The sequence below is a fragment of the Lethenteron reissneri genome, chromosome 60 (genome assembly GCF_015708825.2).
Source record: "Lethenteron reissneri isolate LAM-NWPU_2019-01 chromosome 60, ASM1570882v1, whole genome shotgun sequence".
Classification (NCBI taxonomy): Eukaryota; Metazoa; Chordata; class Hyperoartia; order Petromyzontiformes; family Petromyzontidae; genus Lethenteron; species Lethenteron reissneri.
The window spans coordinates 5,680,749-5,699,826 of record NC_083838.1 but is presented as its reverse complement, the minus strand read 5'-3'; the positions used below and the strand labels follow the sequence as shown (position 1 = coordinate 5,699,826).

Here is a 19,078-nt window from a genome sequence, read left to right as displayed (position 1 = left end):
GGGTCACACGGTGTGTGCAGGAGGTCACGGCGTGGTGTGGGGGGGGGTCACACGGTGTGGTGTGTGGGGGGGGGGTCACACCACGTGGTGTAGGGGGGGGGGTCACGGTGTGGGCAGGAGGTCACACTGCGTGGTGTGGGGGGGGGGGTCACACCACGTGGTGTAGGGGGGGGGTCACGGTGTGGGCAGGAGGTCACACTGCGTGGTGTGGGGGGGGGGGTCACACCACGTGGTGTAGGGGGGGGGGGGTCACGGTGTGGGCAGGAGGTCACACTGCGTGGTGTGGGGGGGGGGTCACACCACGTGGTGTAGGGGGGGGGGTCACGGTGTGGGCAGGAGGTCACACTGCGGTTTACGATGGGTCTGAGACGCTGGGGTGATCGCAGTGAGAATCCAGCTTGCTCATTTTGCTCGGCATCTCCGTTCAAGGGGGGGTGTGGCCGTCGTTTGAAGCGTGTCCAGCCTGCAGCTGTAGTTGGTGGTGACCTCATTTGTTGACATCAGCAGAATGTCTGCGCCGCACACAGACACAGGCAGTAAGCCCGAGGCGGGCGTCCTCGGAACGTGTTAATATAACCGCACTTCCCGGAGAATATTCGTAAGTTGCATTCTTCGTTATTGTTAATATTGTTTAGAATATTCCGCTTGTTTATCCTGGCAAGCCTCAGCCAGTGAGTGTCAAGACTCTGTTTTGTTTTTTTCCCACGATATGGGATGGGATGATATTGCTGTGTGTGATCCCAGCTTAGTAAATTCTGGGGTACATTGTTCAGCATTGCTATGTTTTGGCCAGTGCCAATAACAGCGCGTGGTTTTTTAAATCCTTTATATTAAGTTCACTTGCTTGCTTGCTTACGACCGTGCAAATCTTTCGGTCGTTTTTTAACCCACTTCCCGTGATCCAATCGAGCTGACATTTTGCACACAGACTCGTTGTGCGTGACAATGTATTTCCCAAAATTTTACACCTTTTAGGAAAAAAACTATTTTATTTCATTACCAATTGCTTAATGGTGGCAGACAATCATCTGACCCATAGGTGGCAGCCATCTCAAGCCAGAGGACGAGAGGACTCTAGCCGCCCGTTTCAAAGACCAATGTGGGCTGGGTTGTGGCCCATTGAACACGCATATAAAGGATTTATAGTGAAAAACTTTGTTTTTACTGGTTAATTATTTTTTTTTGAGCTGTGTGAGAAAACCGAACAACCCTGGAGGAAACCCATACAGACTGGGTGAACGAGAGCGCGCACACACTCACACGCGCAAGCTCCACGCAGAAATGCGCGCCCGAGTCTGGAGTCGAACCCTGACCCCTGTCGCCGTGGGGCGCGAGTGTTGCCACTGCGCTGCAAGCGTGCCGACCTGGTGGCAGCAGTCTTAAGTCGGCTTAGAATGCCGAGGAAGCACGGGGCGACGTTTCGGCCACAACGCAAGCAGCCGTCTTCAGGCGGAGAACAGGTCTGTCAAAGAAACGTCGTGAGAATTATTTTATTATGTTTTATTTTCATTATTTTATTTCTACGTGACTTTACCGAAAGAACCAAGAAGATGAAGCGGGGGGCGGTGGTTGTTGGTGAGAGCGCGACGAGGCGAGGGTTGCCGGTCTCTCGGGCCCGGCACGGAAACGGCGTCGGTGCGGCAGCGTTCCCGGCTCGGCACGCCGTGCGGCCGTGAGCTCAGAGGAGCGGCGGGGGTCCGGGGGGGGGGGGGGGGGGGGTCCTTTCAGCCGAGCGCTTGAGAGGTTGCTTGGGAGGGAGGAGAGGGAGCTGGGTTTTCGACCTCCCCCCGACTTGTGCAATCGCATCGCCGGTTGCTGCTGCTGCTGCTGCCATGCGCGTAACCGTTGTCCGGCTTGGGCGCGACGTTGGACCGTGTCCGGCGGTGTCTTCGCTCCAACGCTGTCACGGTGGCAGGCGCGGGGAAGCCATCTCCACCGTCACCCCCCTCGTCCCCCCCCCCCCCCCCCCGTCAGCTTGGCGTGCGGTGCAGGTATTGTGACCAGCGGAGAGCAGGAATTGATGGGAAGGGTGGACCTTGCACCTGCCTGTGTGTGCAGAGGACCTGAGAGATTAAGTGGTTGTGGTTGTGGTGATGATTTAAAATTGGCTTGTATTGATTACAGCGTGGGCTTGAATGTGTGGATACTGCTGAGCCTGTGTGGGTTGGCTCCATTGTGGGGTCGTGCCAGCTGGTCTGCGATGGGTGCCCTGTATGATGTTCACAAGCACGGGCGTTGGTTGATGTTGGTGGGGTTTGTCTTGTGGAATGGGTGGCACGGGCAGCCTACCCACGGCTGCAGGCTGGTATGAGATCACCGCGGAGAGATGACGCCACCCTCTCCTCGGGAGTGACGAGGCAAGGATTTTATTTCGCCAGGTTTTCTGATTCAACTCGGTGGTTTCTCACGGACCAGGCCAATTTTCCTTTGCTTATCTGTGGCGAGCGAGCCCTTGGCAGGTGCTGTCGTGAGCAGTCTCGTGTCATTTCAGAGGAGCTCAGGGACCGATTCGGAAGTCTCTCGCCACTGATGTCCGCCGTGGTCGTTAAGCAAAAACCAGGTTTGGCCATAATATTTGGTTCTTTCGGTAAAGTCACGTAGGTATAAAATAAAATAAATAAAATCACGACGTTTCGACTGCAACACAAGCAATCATCATCAGGTGGGAAAACCACAGCAAGAATTTTTTTCTGAAGTGGTTTTCCCACCTGATGATGATTGCTTGTGTTGCAGTCGAAACGTTGTGATTTTATTTATTTTATTTTATACCTACGTGACTTTACCGAAAGAACCAAAGAGTATGGATCCCTGCAGTCACGAAAACTTCAAAACCAGGTTCGTGGCGCGGTGCAGCGAGCCCCATTGAGCTATATTCTTGGTTCTTTTGGTAAAGTCACGTAGAAGGGAAATAATAAAATAATATAAAAATAAAACAATAAAATTCTCACGACGTTTCGATTGCAACACAAGCAAGCATCATCAGGTGCGATTACCTGATGAGATGATTGCTTGTGTTGCAGTCGAAACGTCGTGAGAATTTTTATTGTTTTATATTTTATTTTATTATTTCCCTTCTACGTGACTTTACCGAAATAACCAAAAATATGAATCCCTGCAGTCACAAAAGCTTTAAATAAAAATTTCCCTGTTGAACTGTGAATCATTTTTATTTATAAGGGCCGTACACTTATTCACAATTTTACATACTTTAGCCTCTTAGTATTAGTTAGACTTTGTAATTTTAGTATAGTTAGACTGTATACCACTTATTTAAGTTTTAAGATTCCTACATGTTGAATGTATGCACCTTCCTGCCATAGTAAATTCCTTGTCTGTGCAAACTTTCATGGCGAATAAAACCTTTCTGATTCTAATTCTGATTCTAACCTCTAATCCACCCACATTTGAGAGGCGGCATTCATCGAATGTCACGGCTTTGCGTGATTGCTCCAGGTTCGTGAAGCATCGGCGAGCTGGAAGAGGAATCTCCGGAGGGAGGAAAAAATCATTATGGGCGCGGGGAATACGCGCAGGAGGATTTGCGGTGGCTTGCAAGATTTTTAAGGTGGTGCATGAATAGCAAGATACAGTAGGGGGGTAACTCTCCACAGTAATAGCAGCAATCGTGATATAATCAGAGTACCGCAGTGACGAGATATAAACTACCTCGCCTGGTATACAGGAGGTCGTAGATTCGATCCTGACACCTGCTGTTCATTTGGAGTTTGCGGAGTCTGTCTCCTCGTGGTCGTGTGGGTTCCTCTCCGGGGTTTTCCTCTCCACATTTAGAATTAACATCACACGTTTAGAGACTGTTTGGCTGCTAAAAATGTCCACACGATGACAAGCCACTTGGTTGCGCTATCATTTGTGGTCAGGTGGCTTCTGAAAAAGACCTCTATAGCTCAATGGGCCTTATATAGTAAAATAAAAATTGTTTAGTTTAAAAATATTTTTTCGATTTAAAGCTTTCGTGACTGCAGGGATTCATCTTCTTGGTTCTTTCGGTAAAGTCACGTAGAAGGGAAATAATAAAATAATAAAAATAAAACATAACATAATAAAATTTGTATTTTTATTTTTTTATGTTTTATTTTTATTATTTTATTACTTCCCTTCTAAGTGACTTTACCGAAAGAACCAAGAAGATACAAATTGTTTGTGCAGCCGTTCGCCGGCCTACTGCTTGGTGGAGAACTCCCCACGCCATATTTGTGATGGGGGGGTGGGGGAGGGTGGTTTTTGACCATACTTCACAGCCGACCCATACAGATTTGACGAAGTGGGGACGAGGCCCAGAACCGGTTTTGAACATCGCTCGCCTGCCACCGACGTTGGCAGCTGTGGCCTGGAATTGAAGTCGAGGTTTGCTCGGTTTTCGGCGTGACACGCGGTATCATCGATGGTGTTTGCCGGTGGTTTGTGGCAGCACTTGCACCCAGCATTCTGCGCAGGTCTGCATGGTGAGGGGGAGGGATCTTTGTCCTTTTGTCTTCGTGGGTGCAGGTTGTGCCGCCATCTCGCAGGCGGCGACTGCCTCCGTGTGGGTCACCTCTCTGCGGGTCACCCGTCTGCAAGCGGAGGTACGTTGCTACCCTCCACCACTCACATCTGTCGGTAAGTAATGGGGGGTTGGGGGGGGGGGGATCTCGTTTTTGACAACGGCGCCACCATCCGCAGGACTCCTGCGGAATTCTAAACTTCAGCAATCGGCAATCGTCGCACAGCGCCCCGACAGGATGGACAGAGAGGGTAAGTAATGATGTGCCGATCCTCCCGCCCCAGCAATAAATTGTCAAGATTCACGGCCACAATCGGAATCTTCAAAATTACAAAAGCAACATGCAAATAACAAACGAAGCAAATCGACGTCGCAGCAGCAGCAACAGCAGCATCAACAACAAAGAAACACCAAAGTAAAAATTAACCCGTTAAAAACTAAGTTTTTCACTATAAATCCTTTATATGCGTGGCATCGGGGCGGCTAGAGTCCTCTCGTCCTCTGGCTTGAGATGGCTGCCACCTATGGGTCAGATGATTGCCTGGCACTATTAAGCAATAGGGAATTAAATATTTATTTATTTTTCCCTAAACCGTGTAAAATTTTGGAAACATTTTTTCACGAAAATGCATTGTCACACACAACGAGTCTGTGCGCAAAATGTCAGCTCGATTGGATCACGGGAAGTGGGTTAAAAAACGACCGAAAGATTTGCACGGTCCTAAGCAAGCAAGCGAACTTAATATAAAGGATTTAAAAATGACAGTAAAAGCAAGAAATCGAATGCGTTTGAAAGGAGATGGCGAAAATTGCCGCAGAGAGGGATCGAATCGTGACACGAATCGTGACCCAGAGCCGTGAACAATTCACCGGGGGCACAATCGTTACCAGGCCTACGGCTCGCGAATGTGATGGTAGAATAAGCAGCGGGGAGAGACATCATTGGCAAGATGTGCCAGTAGGCAACCATGTTAGGGGCTACGGTTAACCATCAGGGATGTCGGTAGGCACTGCAACTGATACGATGTGTCCACGCGTGTGTTGAAGTATGTTCGGCAACGGACTTGTTATCAATGTCACTGCGAAGTGCATGTCAGTGTTGTCTAATAAAGGCATTGTCAATGAAGGACACGGCTTGCGTGGGTTTTTTTGGGTACCATCGTGGGGTGTGGAGCAGAGGTCGCAACCGGGTACCCGATACCTGTACCCTACCCGATACCCGGCTACCGTTTGCGACCCTGGTGCGGCCGGGTACGGGTAGGCCGTGAGTCACTGGTGAGTAACAGTTTGTCACTCATTTCGGGTAGGGTACGGGTACGGGTAGCGTACAGGTACCCATACCTGGCCGGGTAAGGGTACCCGTTTGCAACCCTGGTGCGGCCGGGTACGGGTAAGGAATCAAAACCCGTTTGCGACCTCTGGTGTGGAGAGGCCGTGTGAGTGGTGTTAAGTCACTTTAGATGACCGGTGGTGGCTAGGCACGTGGCCTCTGATCCAGCACTGTGAAGGCAGAGAGGGTAGGTGGATCATGCACGGATGTGACAGCTCCCCATGGGTGTTGAGGCGGAAGGAAGGTACAGCCAAAATGTGGACCCCACTTATTCTATCTGTATGGGATCGAGTGTTGCTCCCTCGCACACATGAGTTTTCTCACGTTCCGGTTTCCTCCCATACGTATATGCGCTCATTAATTGGCTGAAAACATCTTAGCATATAGAGGGCCGCGGAACTTGGACAATTGTTGGTAGCGCCAGCTCACGTGCCTGGCTGCTGCCTTCCCCGCTCAGCCGTGGGTTCCACCTCATGCCTCCGAGTCGCCCTCTCTCTTCGGAAGTAAGCAAATACCATGCGGCTGTGGTGGCGGTATTGTTACAAGTTGAACTTAACACATCCCTGCGGAGGGAGCTGGTAGGAACGTTGGGTTGCTCGGTCAATGGCCTGCAGGGTCAACGGCGGCGTGGTGTATTCCGCAAATATGGCCGACTGTGAGGGCGGGCAAAAGCCGGCGTGAGTAGGTTAAACGTTGAGTTTTATAAGGGCACCACGGGGTGACCAGCCCCTCCCCACCCAGCCCCACCCCTTCCACCACCCACCCAGCCCGACCTTCCCCACCCAGCCCCTCCCCACCCAGCCCCACCCAGCCCATCTCCCATCCAGCCCCACCCAGCCCCACCCCTCCCACCCCACACCCAGCCCGACCTTCCTCACCCAGCCCCTCCCCACCCTCCCCTCTCCACCCAGCCCTACCTCTCCCATTATTGGATGCACGACGGACGGACACAATAATCCCCTGTGGGCTGGTGTAACCAGGAGGTTCCTACCAGTGTTAGTTTACCTGACATTTCATTTCGCGTCTCGTTGCGTTACAGCCGAGCTCCGACCTGACAGTTGCACAGTGCGCGTCGGGGACGAACTTCCATATTTGAGATTTTTCACACCGATTTCGTTTTCATTTTGGATTTGGCGGATCGTTCGCGGAATGTCTTAAACATCTTCGTGTCGGCACGCGAACAAAAGTGACCTTTCGCCCACAGCGCCACGTGTAACGCCGATCTTTTTGGTGGAAAAAGTGACCGCAAATTCGTTGACGCCGCTTCCAATTTCGGGTCGAGCTGATGCAAACAATATTTGGATCGTTCAAAATTTCGTAGGTAGACTTTTTTTCTTCTCTCTCGTTTTAATACAAAAATCAGGATTACATTCACAAATTGGGCATCCCGGTAAACATGGAAAATTATTGCACCGCAGTTGGGCCAAAGGTTCCAATCGCAAGCCAACTTTGTGCTCAACATTGCCTTATTTTACCTGGGATGGCATCTGCGATATACACAAGGCCCTCTTCTGCCACAAACAAGTCACAATTACATGCAGGTTTTATCATGGGACCTTTTTGCCAGTGTCAATGGTACGAAAAATAAGAATAGGTTTTTACCCTTTCTGTCAATAAAACAGGTATTAAGATTTTCGATTTAAAGCTTTCGTGACTGCAGGGATTCATCTTCTTGCTTCTTTCGGTAAAGTCACGTAGAAGTAAAAAAATAAAGCATTATTAAGGATACAAATAAAACATTCTTATGTTTTATTTTTATTAATAAAAAAAATAAAACATTCTTATGTTTTATTTTTATTATTAAAAAAAATAAAACATAAAATAAAACATTCTTATGTTTTATTTTTATTATTTTATTATTTCCCTTCTACGTGACTTTACCGAAAGAACCAAGAAGAGGTATTAAGATGTTTAAACACCAAATAGAAACAATTTGCAAGGAAGAAACTCTGCATTAACCACACGTACTTGTGGTGAACATGCAAACAAACATGTGGCTCTGATAATAATAATATAATGGCATTGTCTCTGAAACTGATTGGCCTACAACAGAGGACTGCCTTGTTCTCTACGACCTAGCCTCACCAGTGTCAGACCAGAGAAACACACCACAAGGCGAACACAGCGAAGACAATGCACCATCACAGCATTTATAGCTAGAGGTAAGCAGCTATATCATGGGACCTTCTTCTTGGTTCTTTCGGTAAAGTCACGTAGAATGAAAATAATAAAATAATAAAAATAAAACATTAATAATTCTCACGACGTTTCGGCCACAACGCAAGCAGCAGTCCTCAGGTGGAGAACAGGTCTGTCTCATTCAGACGCGGTCTCCCCGACAGACCTGGTCTTCACCTGAGGACGGCTGCTTGCGTTGTGGCCGAAACGTCGTGACTTTACCGAAAGAACCAAGAAGATGAATCCCTGCAGTCACGAAAGCTTTAAATCGAAAAAGAACTCGTGGATTCAGGGAACTCAACCTGGACACATCACGGAGGCTTGGGCTAGACACATCTTCATAGCTGTCAACCCATGAGGTTGAGCCGTATTCTTCTACAGGGACATTGAGTTGATTGGTCCATTTTTTTTTGGTCTGTTTGTTTGTTTCTCCATTGTGATGGGACTTTGTCGGATGAACCTTGAGCTGTATCAGGGCATATTTAGTGACTCCCTTGCCTCCTACTCGATTTTACACGCCTATAGTTTTGGGATTTAAATATATCGTTTGTTCGTATTGCTGGCCCGCCCCACCTTCAAGGAACAATCTGTGAAACATAACCTCATAGCTCGTTGGATTTATACTGGTAGGAATCTCCTGGTTCCACCAGCCCACAGGGGATTATTGTGTCCGTCCGTCAGTCGTGCAGGGAGGGGCTGGGTGGGGAGGGGCTGGGTGGAGAGGGGCTGGTTGGTGAGGGTGGGGAGGGGCTGGGTGGGGAGGTGCTGGGTGAGGGGTGGGCTGGGTGAGGGGTGGGAGGGGTGGGGCTGGGTGGGGAGGGGCTGGGTGGGGAGGGTGGGGAGGGTGGGAAGGGGCTGGGTGGGGAAGGTCGGGCTGGGTGTGGGGTGGGAGGGGTAGGGCTGGGTGGAGAGGGGAGGGTGGGGCTGGGTGGGGAGGGTGGGTGTGGGAGGGGCTGGGTGGGGAGGGTGGGAGGGGTGGGGCTGGGTGGAGGGCTGGGAGGGGTGGGGCTGGGTGGGGAGGGGCTGGTCACCCCGTGGTGCCCTTATAAAACTCAACGTTTCACCTACTCACGCCGGCTTGTGCCCGCCCTCACAGTCGGCCATATTTGCGGAATACACCACGCCGCCGTTGACCCTGCAGGCCATTGACCGAGCAACCCAACGTTCCTACCAGCTCCCTCCGCAGGAATCTGTTCATTTGTACACCCCCCCAACCCTACCCAACATGGCGGTCCCGGTAGCATCCGGTCGCCTCCAAACCCTACGCAAGATGGCCGCTCCAGTGGCATCCGGTTCACAACCCTCAACAAAGCCTACGTAAGATGGCCGCACCGATGGCATATGCCCCCCCCCCACCACCCTACGTAAGATGGCCACGGTAGCATCCCTTCCCACCCGAACCCTACGTAAGATGGCCGCCCTGGTGGCAATGGGTCGTCCCTCCCCCCAACTGTACGTAAGATGGCCGTCGTGGTTGCCCCCCCCCCCCCCCCGCACAACCTTGCGTAAGATGGCCGCCCCGGTGGCATCAGGTCTCACACATCCATACGTAAGATGGCTGTCCTGGTTGCACCCCCCCCCCGCACAACCTTGCGTAAGATTCTAGATTTGCCTCCGAAACGTCGTGATTTTTATTTTATTTTACTTTTATTAATTTTAATGTTTTACCTACGTGACTTTACCGAAAAAAACCTAAGAATATGAATCCTTGCGTAAGATGACCACCCCGGTCCCAAAACCCTACGTAAGCTGGCCGCACCCCCCCCCCCCCTAACCCTACGTAAAATGGCCGCACCAGTGACCCCCCCCCTCAACCCTACGTAAGATGGCCGCACCCCCCCCATAACCCTACGTAAGATGGCCGCACCAGTGACACCCCCCCCCTAACCCTACGTAAGATGGCCGATCACCATGGTAACCCGCTGGGCTGTTCCCGTCCCAGTGTGGCCGCCCCCATCACCGACCCCTTCGCGCGCTTGGGGCCTAGCGGACGACGGGATGCCGTACGCCAACCAGCCCACGGTGAAGATCTCGGAGCTCACCGACGAGAACGTCAAGTTCATCGTGGAGGACACGGACCTCGCGTAAGCGGCGGGGAAGGAGGAGGGCGAGGATGAGGAGGCGCGCGGTGCGGCGGGAGACCAGGCCCCAAGTCCCACGGCCTACGTCGCTAGCGCTAGTGTGGTACTAACACTAGCGTGGTACTAACACTAGCGTGGTACTAACACTAGCGTGGTACTAACACTAGCGTGGTACTATATCACTAGCGTGGTACTATAACACTAGCGTGGTACTATATCACTAGCGTGGTACTATAACACTAGCGTGGTACTATAACACTAGCGTGGTACTATATCACTAGCGTGTACTACCACTAGTGTGTGTGTGTGTTATAATTGGTGCTTATCTGTATTAACACTAGCGCCCTTGTGGACTAACATTCACGCAGGCGTCCGTGTGCGTGTCTACACGCTAGCACGAGTGTGAGTGTTAGTACGCGCCTGTGCACACAAGCGCTAGTGTTAGTACCAACTCGTGCTAGCCTGCATTCGTGTGTACTATAACGCTTACTAAACACTAGTGTACGCTCACATGAGCAGTAGCGTGTTCTAATCCTGTGATGTACGCTAACATTATAACCAGCAGTAGGGTGTACGAACACTTGCGCGTAACATTAACCCATACAATAGCGTGCACTAACATTAGCACGTACTAACACCATGGTGTACGCTATCCTGTACACTGGCACTTGTGTGCACAATAATGCACTCTAGCTCCATCGCGTACTAACATTATACCACAGGCACGAGCATGCACTAACACTATCGCGTAGCCTGCGTCTACACGAACCTCTTGACTAACTAGCGCTAACACTAGCGTGGACACTTAACGCTAATCGTCGCGCCATCGTCGATACTAACGCCAACCTCAACATGAGTGGCATATGCCTGGAGCCAGTGCAGCCAACCAGAACCACACACACACACGCCAACGCATCCCAACCCAACTTTAATAATAATAATATTCTTTGGTTCTTTCGGTAAAGTCACGTAGATAGAAAAAAATAATGACAATAAAAATAAAAACCACGACGTTTCGATCGCTACACAGGAAAAGGGGGTTAGCCTCTAAAGGCAAACTGTTTATAATAATGCGAATAGGTTTTCCCCTTTTTTCTGGCAACAAAACAGGTGTTAAGATCTTCTTGGTTCTTTCGGTAAAGTCACGTAGAATGGAAATAATAAAATAATAAACATTAAACATAATTCAATATTTATATTTAAAGCTTTCGTGACTGCAGGGATTCATCTTCTTGGTTCTTTCGGTAAAGTCTCGTAGAAGGGAAATAATAAAATAATAAAACATCATTCAATATTTATATTTGAAGCTTTCGTGACTGCAGGGATTCATCTTCTTGGTTCTTTCGGTAAAGTCACGTAGAATGGAAATAATAAAATAATAAAAATAAAACATAATAATTCTCACGACGTTTTGGCCACAACGCAAGCAGTCCCCGACAGACCTGGTCTTCACCTGAGGACGGCTGCTTATGTTTTATTTTTATTATTTTATTATTTCCATTCTACGTGACTTTACCAAAAGAACCAAGAAGATGAATCCCTGCAGTCACGAAAGCTTTAAATCGAAATTTAGGTGTTAAGATGTTAAAACACCAAACTGAAACTAAACACAAAAAGCAGTTCTAAAGAATTAGTTTGCAATGCAGATGATTTAAAAGTGCGTAGCTCCAGTGGCTTCCTGGTATCAGAAGCAAGAACGTTCCAGACGGCCGCAGAAGCGCATCTGAAAGCGCGCGATGCGGTGACCGTCTTTGTTCGATGTCTAGCCAAAAGCCGCTGAGAGGATGACCAGAGTTTGCGTGATGGTCTATGCTCCTTGGCGAGATCAGCAAGGTATTGTGGTTCATTTGTGGCAAGAGTACTTTGTGTGTAATGAGCGTTCCGCCAATTCTGTACCTCCAGCGTCGCCAATTCCCTCCGCCGGACGTTCCACGCCGAGGTCCCCACCCTCGGTGAGTGAGCGAACTCGCAACCCCTCACGTCCCTTGCGCTTTAGCACACGGGAGCACACGAAGCGGTCGCACAATCGCTCGATCGCTCTTCCGCGTGACGTGTGCCGCTGTGTGTGTTCTTGTTGCAGCGATCGACTGGGTTCAGATCGACGCCAACTCCTCGGTCCTGCACGATGAGTTCATCGCTCACCGCGTCGGTGCGTGACCCCCACGTCCTTTAACCGCACCTGCCTGGACCGGCTATGGTCACTGCTGCTGTTTGGCCGCACCCTCCCCTTCTCTGCTGCCCCGACTCCTCGCTCTGTTCTTGACCACTGCTCCCTCTTTTCTCCGCTCTCTGTGTCCCCTTTCTCCTGATTTTTTCCTGCCTCTTCCAGTCACGCGCCGCTGCCCTCACGATGCCCGACGCCGTAAATTCAACACGACCGCCGTGTGCGGGAAGGACGGTTCCGTCGTGCGAGACTCTTACCGTGTCGCGTTAACCCCCGTGTCCTCGCCTATCCCCCCGCAGGGCTCATCCCTCTCACCAGCGACGAGATCGTGGACAAGATGCAGTACTCTAGGGTAGGTGCCTGTGGCAGAGAGGCTGTGTGACAGGGCGGGGAGTGGAGTGCCACGGTGGTGAGATGTTCACTACCTCGCCTGCTATACAGGAGGTTGTGTGTTCGATCCTGACCCTGACGATGCCTGCTGCTGTATATTCGAAGTCTGCGTCTCTCTCTCTTCCCGTGGTCGTGTGGATTTTTCTCTGGGTCCTCAGGTTTTCCCCTCCACTTTCAGAATCAAAATGCGTTGACAGTTTTTTGGTTGCTATGAATGTCCACGTGATGAGCCACTTTTGCTGAGCTATCATTGGTGGCCAGGTCGCTTCTGAAACAAAGCTACACATAGCCCAGTGGGCCTTACCTGGTATTTTTTTTTTGTGGATTCGTGGGAGATGCTTTGGGCGGTCTATCCCGCTCATCCCATGGCGGGTTTTCGAGTTGCCGGATTTGTAGCTCATCGTGCTAACCACACTTGTAATCAATGAATCGATATATCCGGTAAGTAGTCATCAGTTCTAAGGAACGTTTCAATACGGTACGTATGTATCGTGAATTCATTTTAGTCCGTGCATCGTGACGTGCATCGATCGATATCTTTGCCCGCACCTCCATGAAACCGCGCTGCGCTCGTTGCAGACGCATCAAATCGTCATGGCGATATCGTTCTCGTAGCACCGGGCGATCATCACGGAGGACTTTGCCGAGTTTTTCCCAGACACAGTAGTTTCACAGTCGGAGACGATCTTGCTGCTGTGTGCAATCTCAATTTAGTAATTGGCAGTGTAATTTGGCAAAACTTGAACCATGGCGCAGGCACACGATGGCTTACTCGTTTCAAATGACGTTAGGAGATCTTCAACATCCACAATGAAGCAGATGGTGCACAGCACTATATGGTTAATGCACCTGCAGTAATAACCAGGGCTGCCTGCCAAATTTGAACCACGAACAAGCTGCGAACCCTCTCCCGCTGGGCAACGTCACCACCTCCGCACATGTCTCATCCTTGTCCTCTTCACTCTATAACTCCCTCTTGTGTGCATGTGTGTGTGCGTGCGTGCACTCGTGTGTGCGTGTATGTGTGTGTGCGTGCGAGCAGGACTGCACTTGCGATGAGTTCTGCGCCGAGTGCTCGGTGGAGCTGAACCTGGAGGTGAAGTGCTCGGAGGACCAGACGCGGCACGTGACCTCACGTGACCTCATCTCAACCAACCCCCGCGTCGTCCCCGTACGTGCGCCGTGCTCGCACGCTCACGAACGCGCTCACGCACACACGCGCGCACACGCACGCACAAAACAAAGACAACGATCCCAGTCTAGCCCCAGTGACCATGTTGTTACACACCGCACCGGGTTCTCGTTTTTGAGGCTGAGTCGACCTAGGGGAGGGCCAGAACCGGTTCAGATAATCGTCACCGGTGTTGGCCGTGAGCGGGAATCGAACTCGAGTCGCCGCGTTCGTAGCACAGCGCAGTAACCGCGACACTATTGCTCCACACACACACACATCGCACCGCACTTCCTGCGCACGTGATGCTCGGAGTGGCAATCCCTCTCTAGTGGCGCAGCTGACGAGCAATGTGCAGGCGGTGCAACTGCCCTGGGGGCCCACGGGCCGAGGGACCCAGCTGCTGAGGTGAGGGGGGAGGGCATGCACAGGGGAACAGCAATGGGGTGGGAGGGTGTGGGCATCCAGCACCTAAGATTAGCACGGTTGGCTACGTATTGGTGCGAAAGAAGTCACAAGTTCAAGGCGCATTTAATTCCTCGTACCAGAGCCAAACACGCGACGCCACTCTTCTTCTCACTGGTGATTTCTTGCATATCTTGGTCCTAACCCACAAACCGTTAGATTATAAAAGCGTACTTTCCTAACCTTGGTCATGTCAAAACTCAAACTCTAACCCTAGTAGCTGCCCGGTAGATCACCGCTGACAATGGTGTCCTGGATCGGTCGTCCAGCACGGCGACACGGCCTCGCGGTCGCACGCTCGCCGCTTGGTTCACGGTTCAAATCCATCGGGCTGCCCTGATTAATACCGCGGCTGTGAGCGTATTGACCGTAAACATACAGCACGAGTCGGCCATTGCGTGGCGGCGTCGCGGCTCCAAGTTTCACACGTGATAAAAATTACGTCGCAAATGACTCCGTTGAAATGTACACAGCAACCACCGCCTGCTAATACAAAAAAAAAATAACTTTGCAGGAATCTCGCCTACTTCAGCAGTTTTATCTTGCTGTAGTTGTCTCACCTGATGACGATTGCTTGTGTTGCGATCGAAATGTCGTGATCTATTATTTTTATATCTACGTGACTTTACCGAAAGAACCAAAGAGTATGGATTCCTGCAGTCACGAAAGCTTCAAATCAAGATTGGCAGGAACCTCCTCATGTTTTTGTAGGTTTGCGTGCGCGCACCGCGTGTTCACGTGTTGTGCCTGTGTTCGTGCCGCCTCCAGGTGACGTCACGCAGCAGGGAGGACGACCCCAACGATTACGGCGAACAGGACGGTGAGGCAGCGCCGAGTCCGGCTGTTGTCGTGCATGCTGCGTGCGATGCGGTGTGTTGTAAAGAGCGGTGGCGCGGTGGTTAACTCGCCTAGCCACGAACCCGGCACCCCCCGAGTTCAACTCCCGCTCACGGCCAACACCAGTGACGAATATCTGAACCGGTCCCGGTCCCTCCCTCCTAGGTCAACTCGGCCTCAATTGAGTTATCCGGGTGCGATGGATAAACGTCGCCACTGGCCGGGCGAGATGCTGGCCACCCACCCACCGCCAAAGCCGGTTTTCGTTAGGCGTTCGCTCGCAGCGCTTACCACAAAAAGTCTTGAGGCCACGGCGGGGGAACGTATTCTTCGTCGTCTTTGGCTACGTCGCGTGCACGCGGTGCGACCGCTGGGTGTCGATCGCGTGCGTCGCGTGCGCCGCCACGTGTTTGAACGTCGGCACGTGTCGCGTGCGTGCAGACATCCTGATCGTGAAGCTGCGCAAGGGCCAGGAGCTGAAGCTACGGGCTCACGCCAAAAAGGGCTTCGGCAAGGAGCACGCCAAGTGGAACCCCACGGCGGGGGTCGCCTTCGAGTACGACCCCGACAACGCCCTGCGCCACACCATCTTCCCCAAGCCCGAGGAATGGTATGGTCCCCAGTAGGGCCTGCGAGTTAGAATGACCGTCCGAAACACATTCCCTGTTAGTATTGAATTATAATGGGGAAAGCCGTTGCGCTTTACGAGATTTCGTTGTACGCGCGTTAAAGAACGCATCCCTTTTGTAAATCGCGGGATACAGGTCAGAGGTCGCAAACGGGTTTTGATTCCTTACCCGTACCCGGCCGCATCAGGGTCGCAATCGGGTACCTGTACCCTACCCGATACCCGGCTACCCGTACCCGGCCGGGTATCGGGTAGGGTATGGGTACCCGATTGCGACCTCTGGGATGAAGCCATGTTGCAGGTGCGGGTGGGTTGATTCTAGGAACTTGAATTGTGAGAAGAGACAAGACGTTGAGAAATGAGTGACAAACGGTGACTCACCAGTGACTCACGGCCTACCAGTGACTCACGGCCTACCCGTACCCGGCCGCACCAAACGGGTACCCGTACCCGGCTGGGTACAGGTAGCCGAGTATCGGGTAGGGTACGGGTATCGGGTACCCGATTGCGACTTCTGATACCGGTACAACGGTTTTGTTGTGTCTCTTATGTTGTTCTCTGTGGCTCGTGTTGTGTTCACCTCCGTACCCTGTGTCGTGTGTGTGTGAGCTGTGTCTCCGTAGTTTATCTCGTTTTACAGTAAAACCTTGGATTGCGAGCATAATTCGTTCCGAAAACGTGCTTGTAATCCAAAGCACTCGTATATCAGTTGTGATCACGTGACGCTCGGCAAACAAAGCGTATACACGTACTACTCGTATTGCAAGACCTTGCTCGTTTATCAAATTAATATTTATTTAATTTTTTTGCTCGTCTTGCAAAACACTCGTAGAACAAGTTACTCGCAATCCAAGGTTTTACTGTATATATCATGTTCACGAGAATCGCAATGTTCAGTGTTTTGAGATGCAGTTTTGACTGTGTGTAAAATATAATAATAATAATTATTTTGCCTGCAGTGGCTGAGAATACTGGTCGGATTTGTATCGCGTCTAAACATGGCTACGTCCAGACTATGCGTAGAGAGGGCACACGCGCACTCGTACGGAGCTCGGGGGGAAAGAGGCGCTGGTTTTTATTTGTAACATTTTTTGATGAATTATCCTCCGCCGTTCCGTTCCGCCATCCTGTCTTCCTCCCTTCCGTACCGCCCCAGGCCCAAGAGCGAGTACTCCGAGCTCGAAGAGGATGAAATTCAGGCGCCCTTTGACCCCAACGGAGTGCCCAACCGGTGAGATGCACGCATTGTGTGGGTCTGCGTTTGTGTGTCGTCTGTGTGTGCGTGGACACGCATTTGAATCTGTGGCTGTGTGTGTGGCGAGCAAAAGTGTAGTGGTTGGCGCGCTGCACTATGAACCCGGCGGTCCGCGTTCGATTCCTGCTCACAGCCAACACCAGTGATGATTATCTGAACCGGTCCTGGGCCTCCTCTAGGTCGACTCGGCCTCAAATGAGTACCTGGTGCGGAGTGTAAACATCGCCACGTGGTGCTGGCCACCCACCGCCTCGTGTGTCTTGCCGGCCTTTATCGGTGCTCGCGAACAGCACTTGCCCCAACAGTCTGTTAAGGCTATAATGGGAATATTTGTCTTTATATTTGTCGTGTGTGTGTGTGTGGGCAGCGGTGGCATGGTGGCATTTGCACAGCGCTACGAATCCCAACTACCCGTGCGCGCTTGTGAACGTACCTTGCGTGAACGTACCCACGTGAACATACGCGTGTGAACGTACGCGTGTGTGTGTGCGCGTGTGTGTGTGTGTGCGTGTGTGTGTGGGGGGAGCTGTAGTGTAGCGGTTAGCGCGCTGCACGACGAACCTGGCGACCCGGGTTCGATTCCCGCTCACGTCAAACACCAGTGACGATTATCTGAACCGGTCCTGGGCCTCCCCTAGGTCGACTCAGCCTCAAATGAGCACCTGGTGTGGTGTGTAAACATCGCCGCTAGGGAGAGAAAGGCGGCCGGGCGTGGTGCTGGCCACCCACCCCCTCGTTTGCCGTGCCGGCCTTCATAGGTGCTCGCTAACAGTACTTGCCCCTACAGTCTGTTAAGGCTATATGGGGGATCTTTGATCTGTGTGTGCGCGCGTAGCTTCTACTTTAACGTGGAGACGTCCGGCGCGCTGCGCCCCGAGAACGTGGTCCTCATGGCGCTCGGCGTCCTCAAGAAGAAGCTGAGCGACCTCCAGACGCAGCTGAGCCACGAGATCCAGACGGACGTCCTCACCATCAACTAAACGGAACGCCACAACCACCACCACCATCACATCCACCACAACCACCACAACCACAACCACCACAACGACCACCACATCCACCACCACCTCCACCACCACATCCAGGTTCTAATCAACACGATCCGGTCGCTCCCCCAAGTTGTGCTTCGTCACGGACGTATCGGCGCAGCGGCCGGGTGGAGCCGCGGGTGCCGCTGAGCAGCTGTTAGCTCCTGTGTGAGATAGATTGGGTGGGGGGGGGCTGCGTTTGTGTTGCCCGAGTGAGAGAGAGACACGGGCAGTGCTCTCCTGATTGGCCGTGATCGCCAACTGCAGATGAAGACATACGTGGAGAGAGGGGGGGGGGGTCCTTTGCTTTGTTGGAGGTCGACTTAATGTTAGAGATCGGGCCAGTGGCGAGTTGGCTCGTGGTTATGGGCAGGGCTCGTGTTAGAGGTAGCGCTAGTTCGGGTTCGGGACAGAACTCGTGTTTGGCAAGTTGGGTTTGATTGGCTAATCATTTGCTGTGCTCACAAACCGCCCCCCCCCCCCCCCAGTTATAACTCATAGCCTCTGTCGGTGCTGTCCAGCCCATAGCTTGTGGTGTTTGGAGCCCCTGGGAGATACGTCCCTGGGGCGCTGCTTCCGATCTTCACGTCCATGCGTTTGTTTGTCGTTTTCAATAAAATATCCGAATTTGCTAAGCACGCGAATAAGCAGCGACTCTTTGAATGAAAAAAATATCCGCTTGAGTGTTGCGACCACCGTCGCTCGCACGTGCAGAGGGTGGGTGGTGGGGGGTGTGGGGAAGTGCCGGCCTCTCCCGTGTGGAAGAGGTCGTCTTGAAAGGATCTCAGAAGTAGCTCTGTGACACTCACTTCAGTGGGCTGTTTGTGCTGCTGTGCCATGTTTCAGAATGGATTAGTCTCTTGACGCGACACCGAAAGCGATACAACTTGGGGAAAAGACAATTTAGGACTTCCCCCCCACCCCTTGCCATAGGAATGTGGAATGGCCACCGCTGGCTTTGCAGGGCTGTAAACGAGAGATGGAGGCGAGCGGGGGAGACCACGGACTGCACTGTGCGAATGGGTTGTGTTTAGCGAGGAGTGGTCTCAT

At 51.8% G+C, this 19,078-nt stretch overlaps 1 protein-coding gene across 1 annotated transcript; it reads left to right on the top strand.

The window, feature by feature from the left end:
• Window positions 1–9,939: 9,939 nt before the first annotated feature.
• LOC133357980 (DNA-directed RNA polymerase II subunit RPB3) lies at window positions 9,940–18,664 on the top strand. The gene is made up of 9 exons (XM_061576230.1): window positions 9,940–10,093; window positions 11,993–12,042; window positions 12,171–12,239; window positions 12,554–12,606; window positions 13,687–13,815; window positions 15,049–15,100; window positions 15,559–15,727; window positions 16,902–16,976; window positions 17,836–18,664. The coding sequence occupies exons 1-9, from the start codon at window positions 10,008–10,010 to the stop codon at window positions 17,978–17,980; spliced, it is 828 nt and encodes a 275-aa protein (XP_061432214.1). The 5' UTR covers window positions 9,940–10,007; the 3' UTR covers window positions 17,981–18,664.
• The last annotated feature ends 414 nt before the right edge of the window (window positions 18,665–19,078 follow it).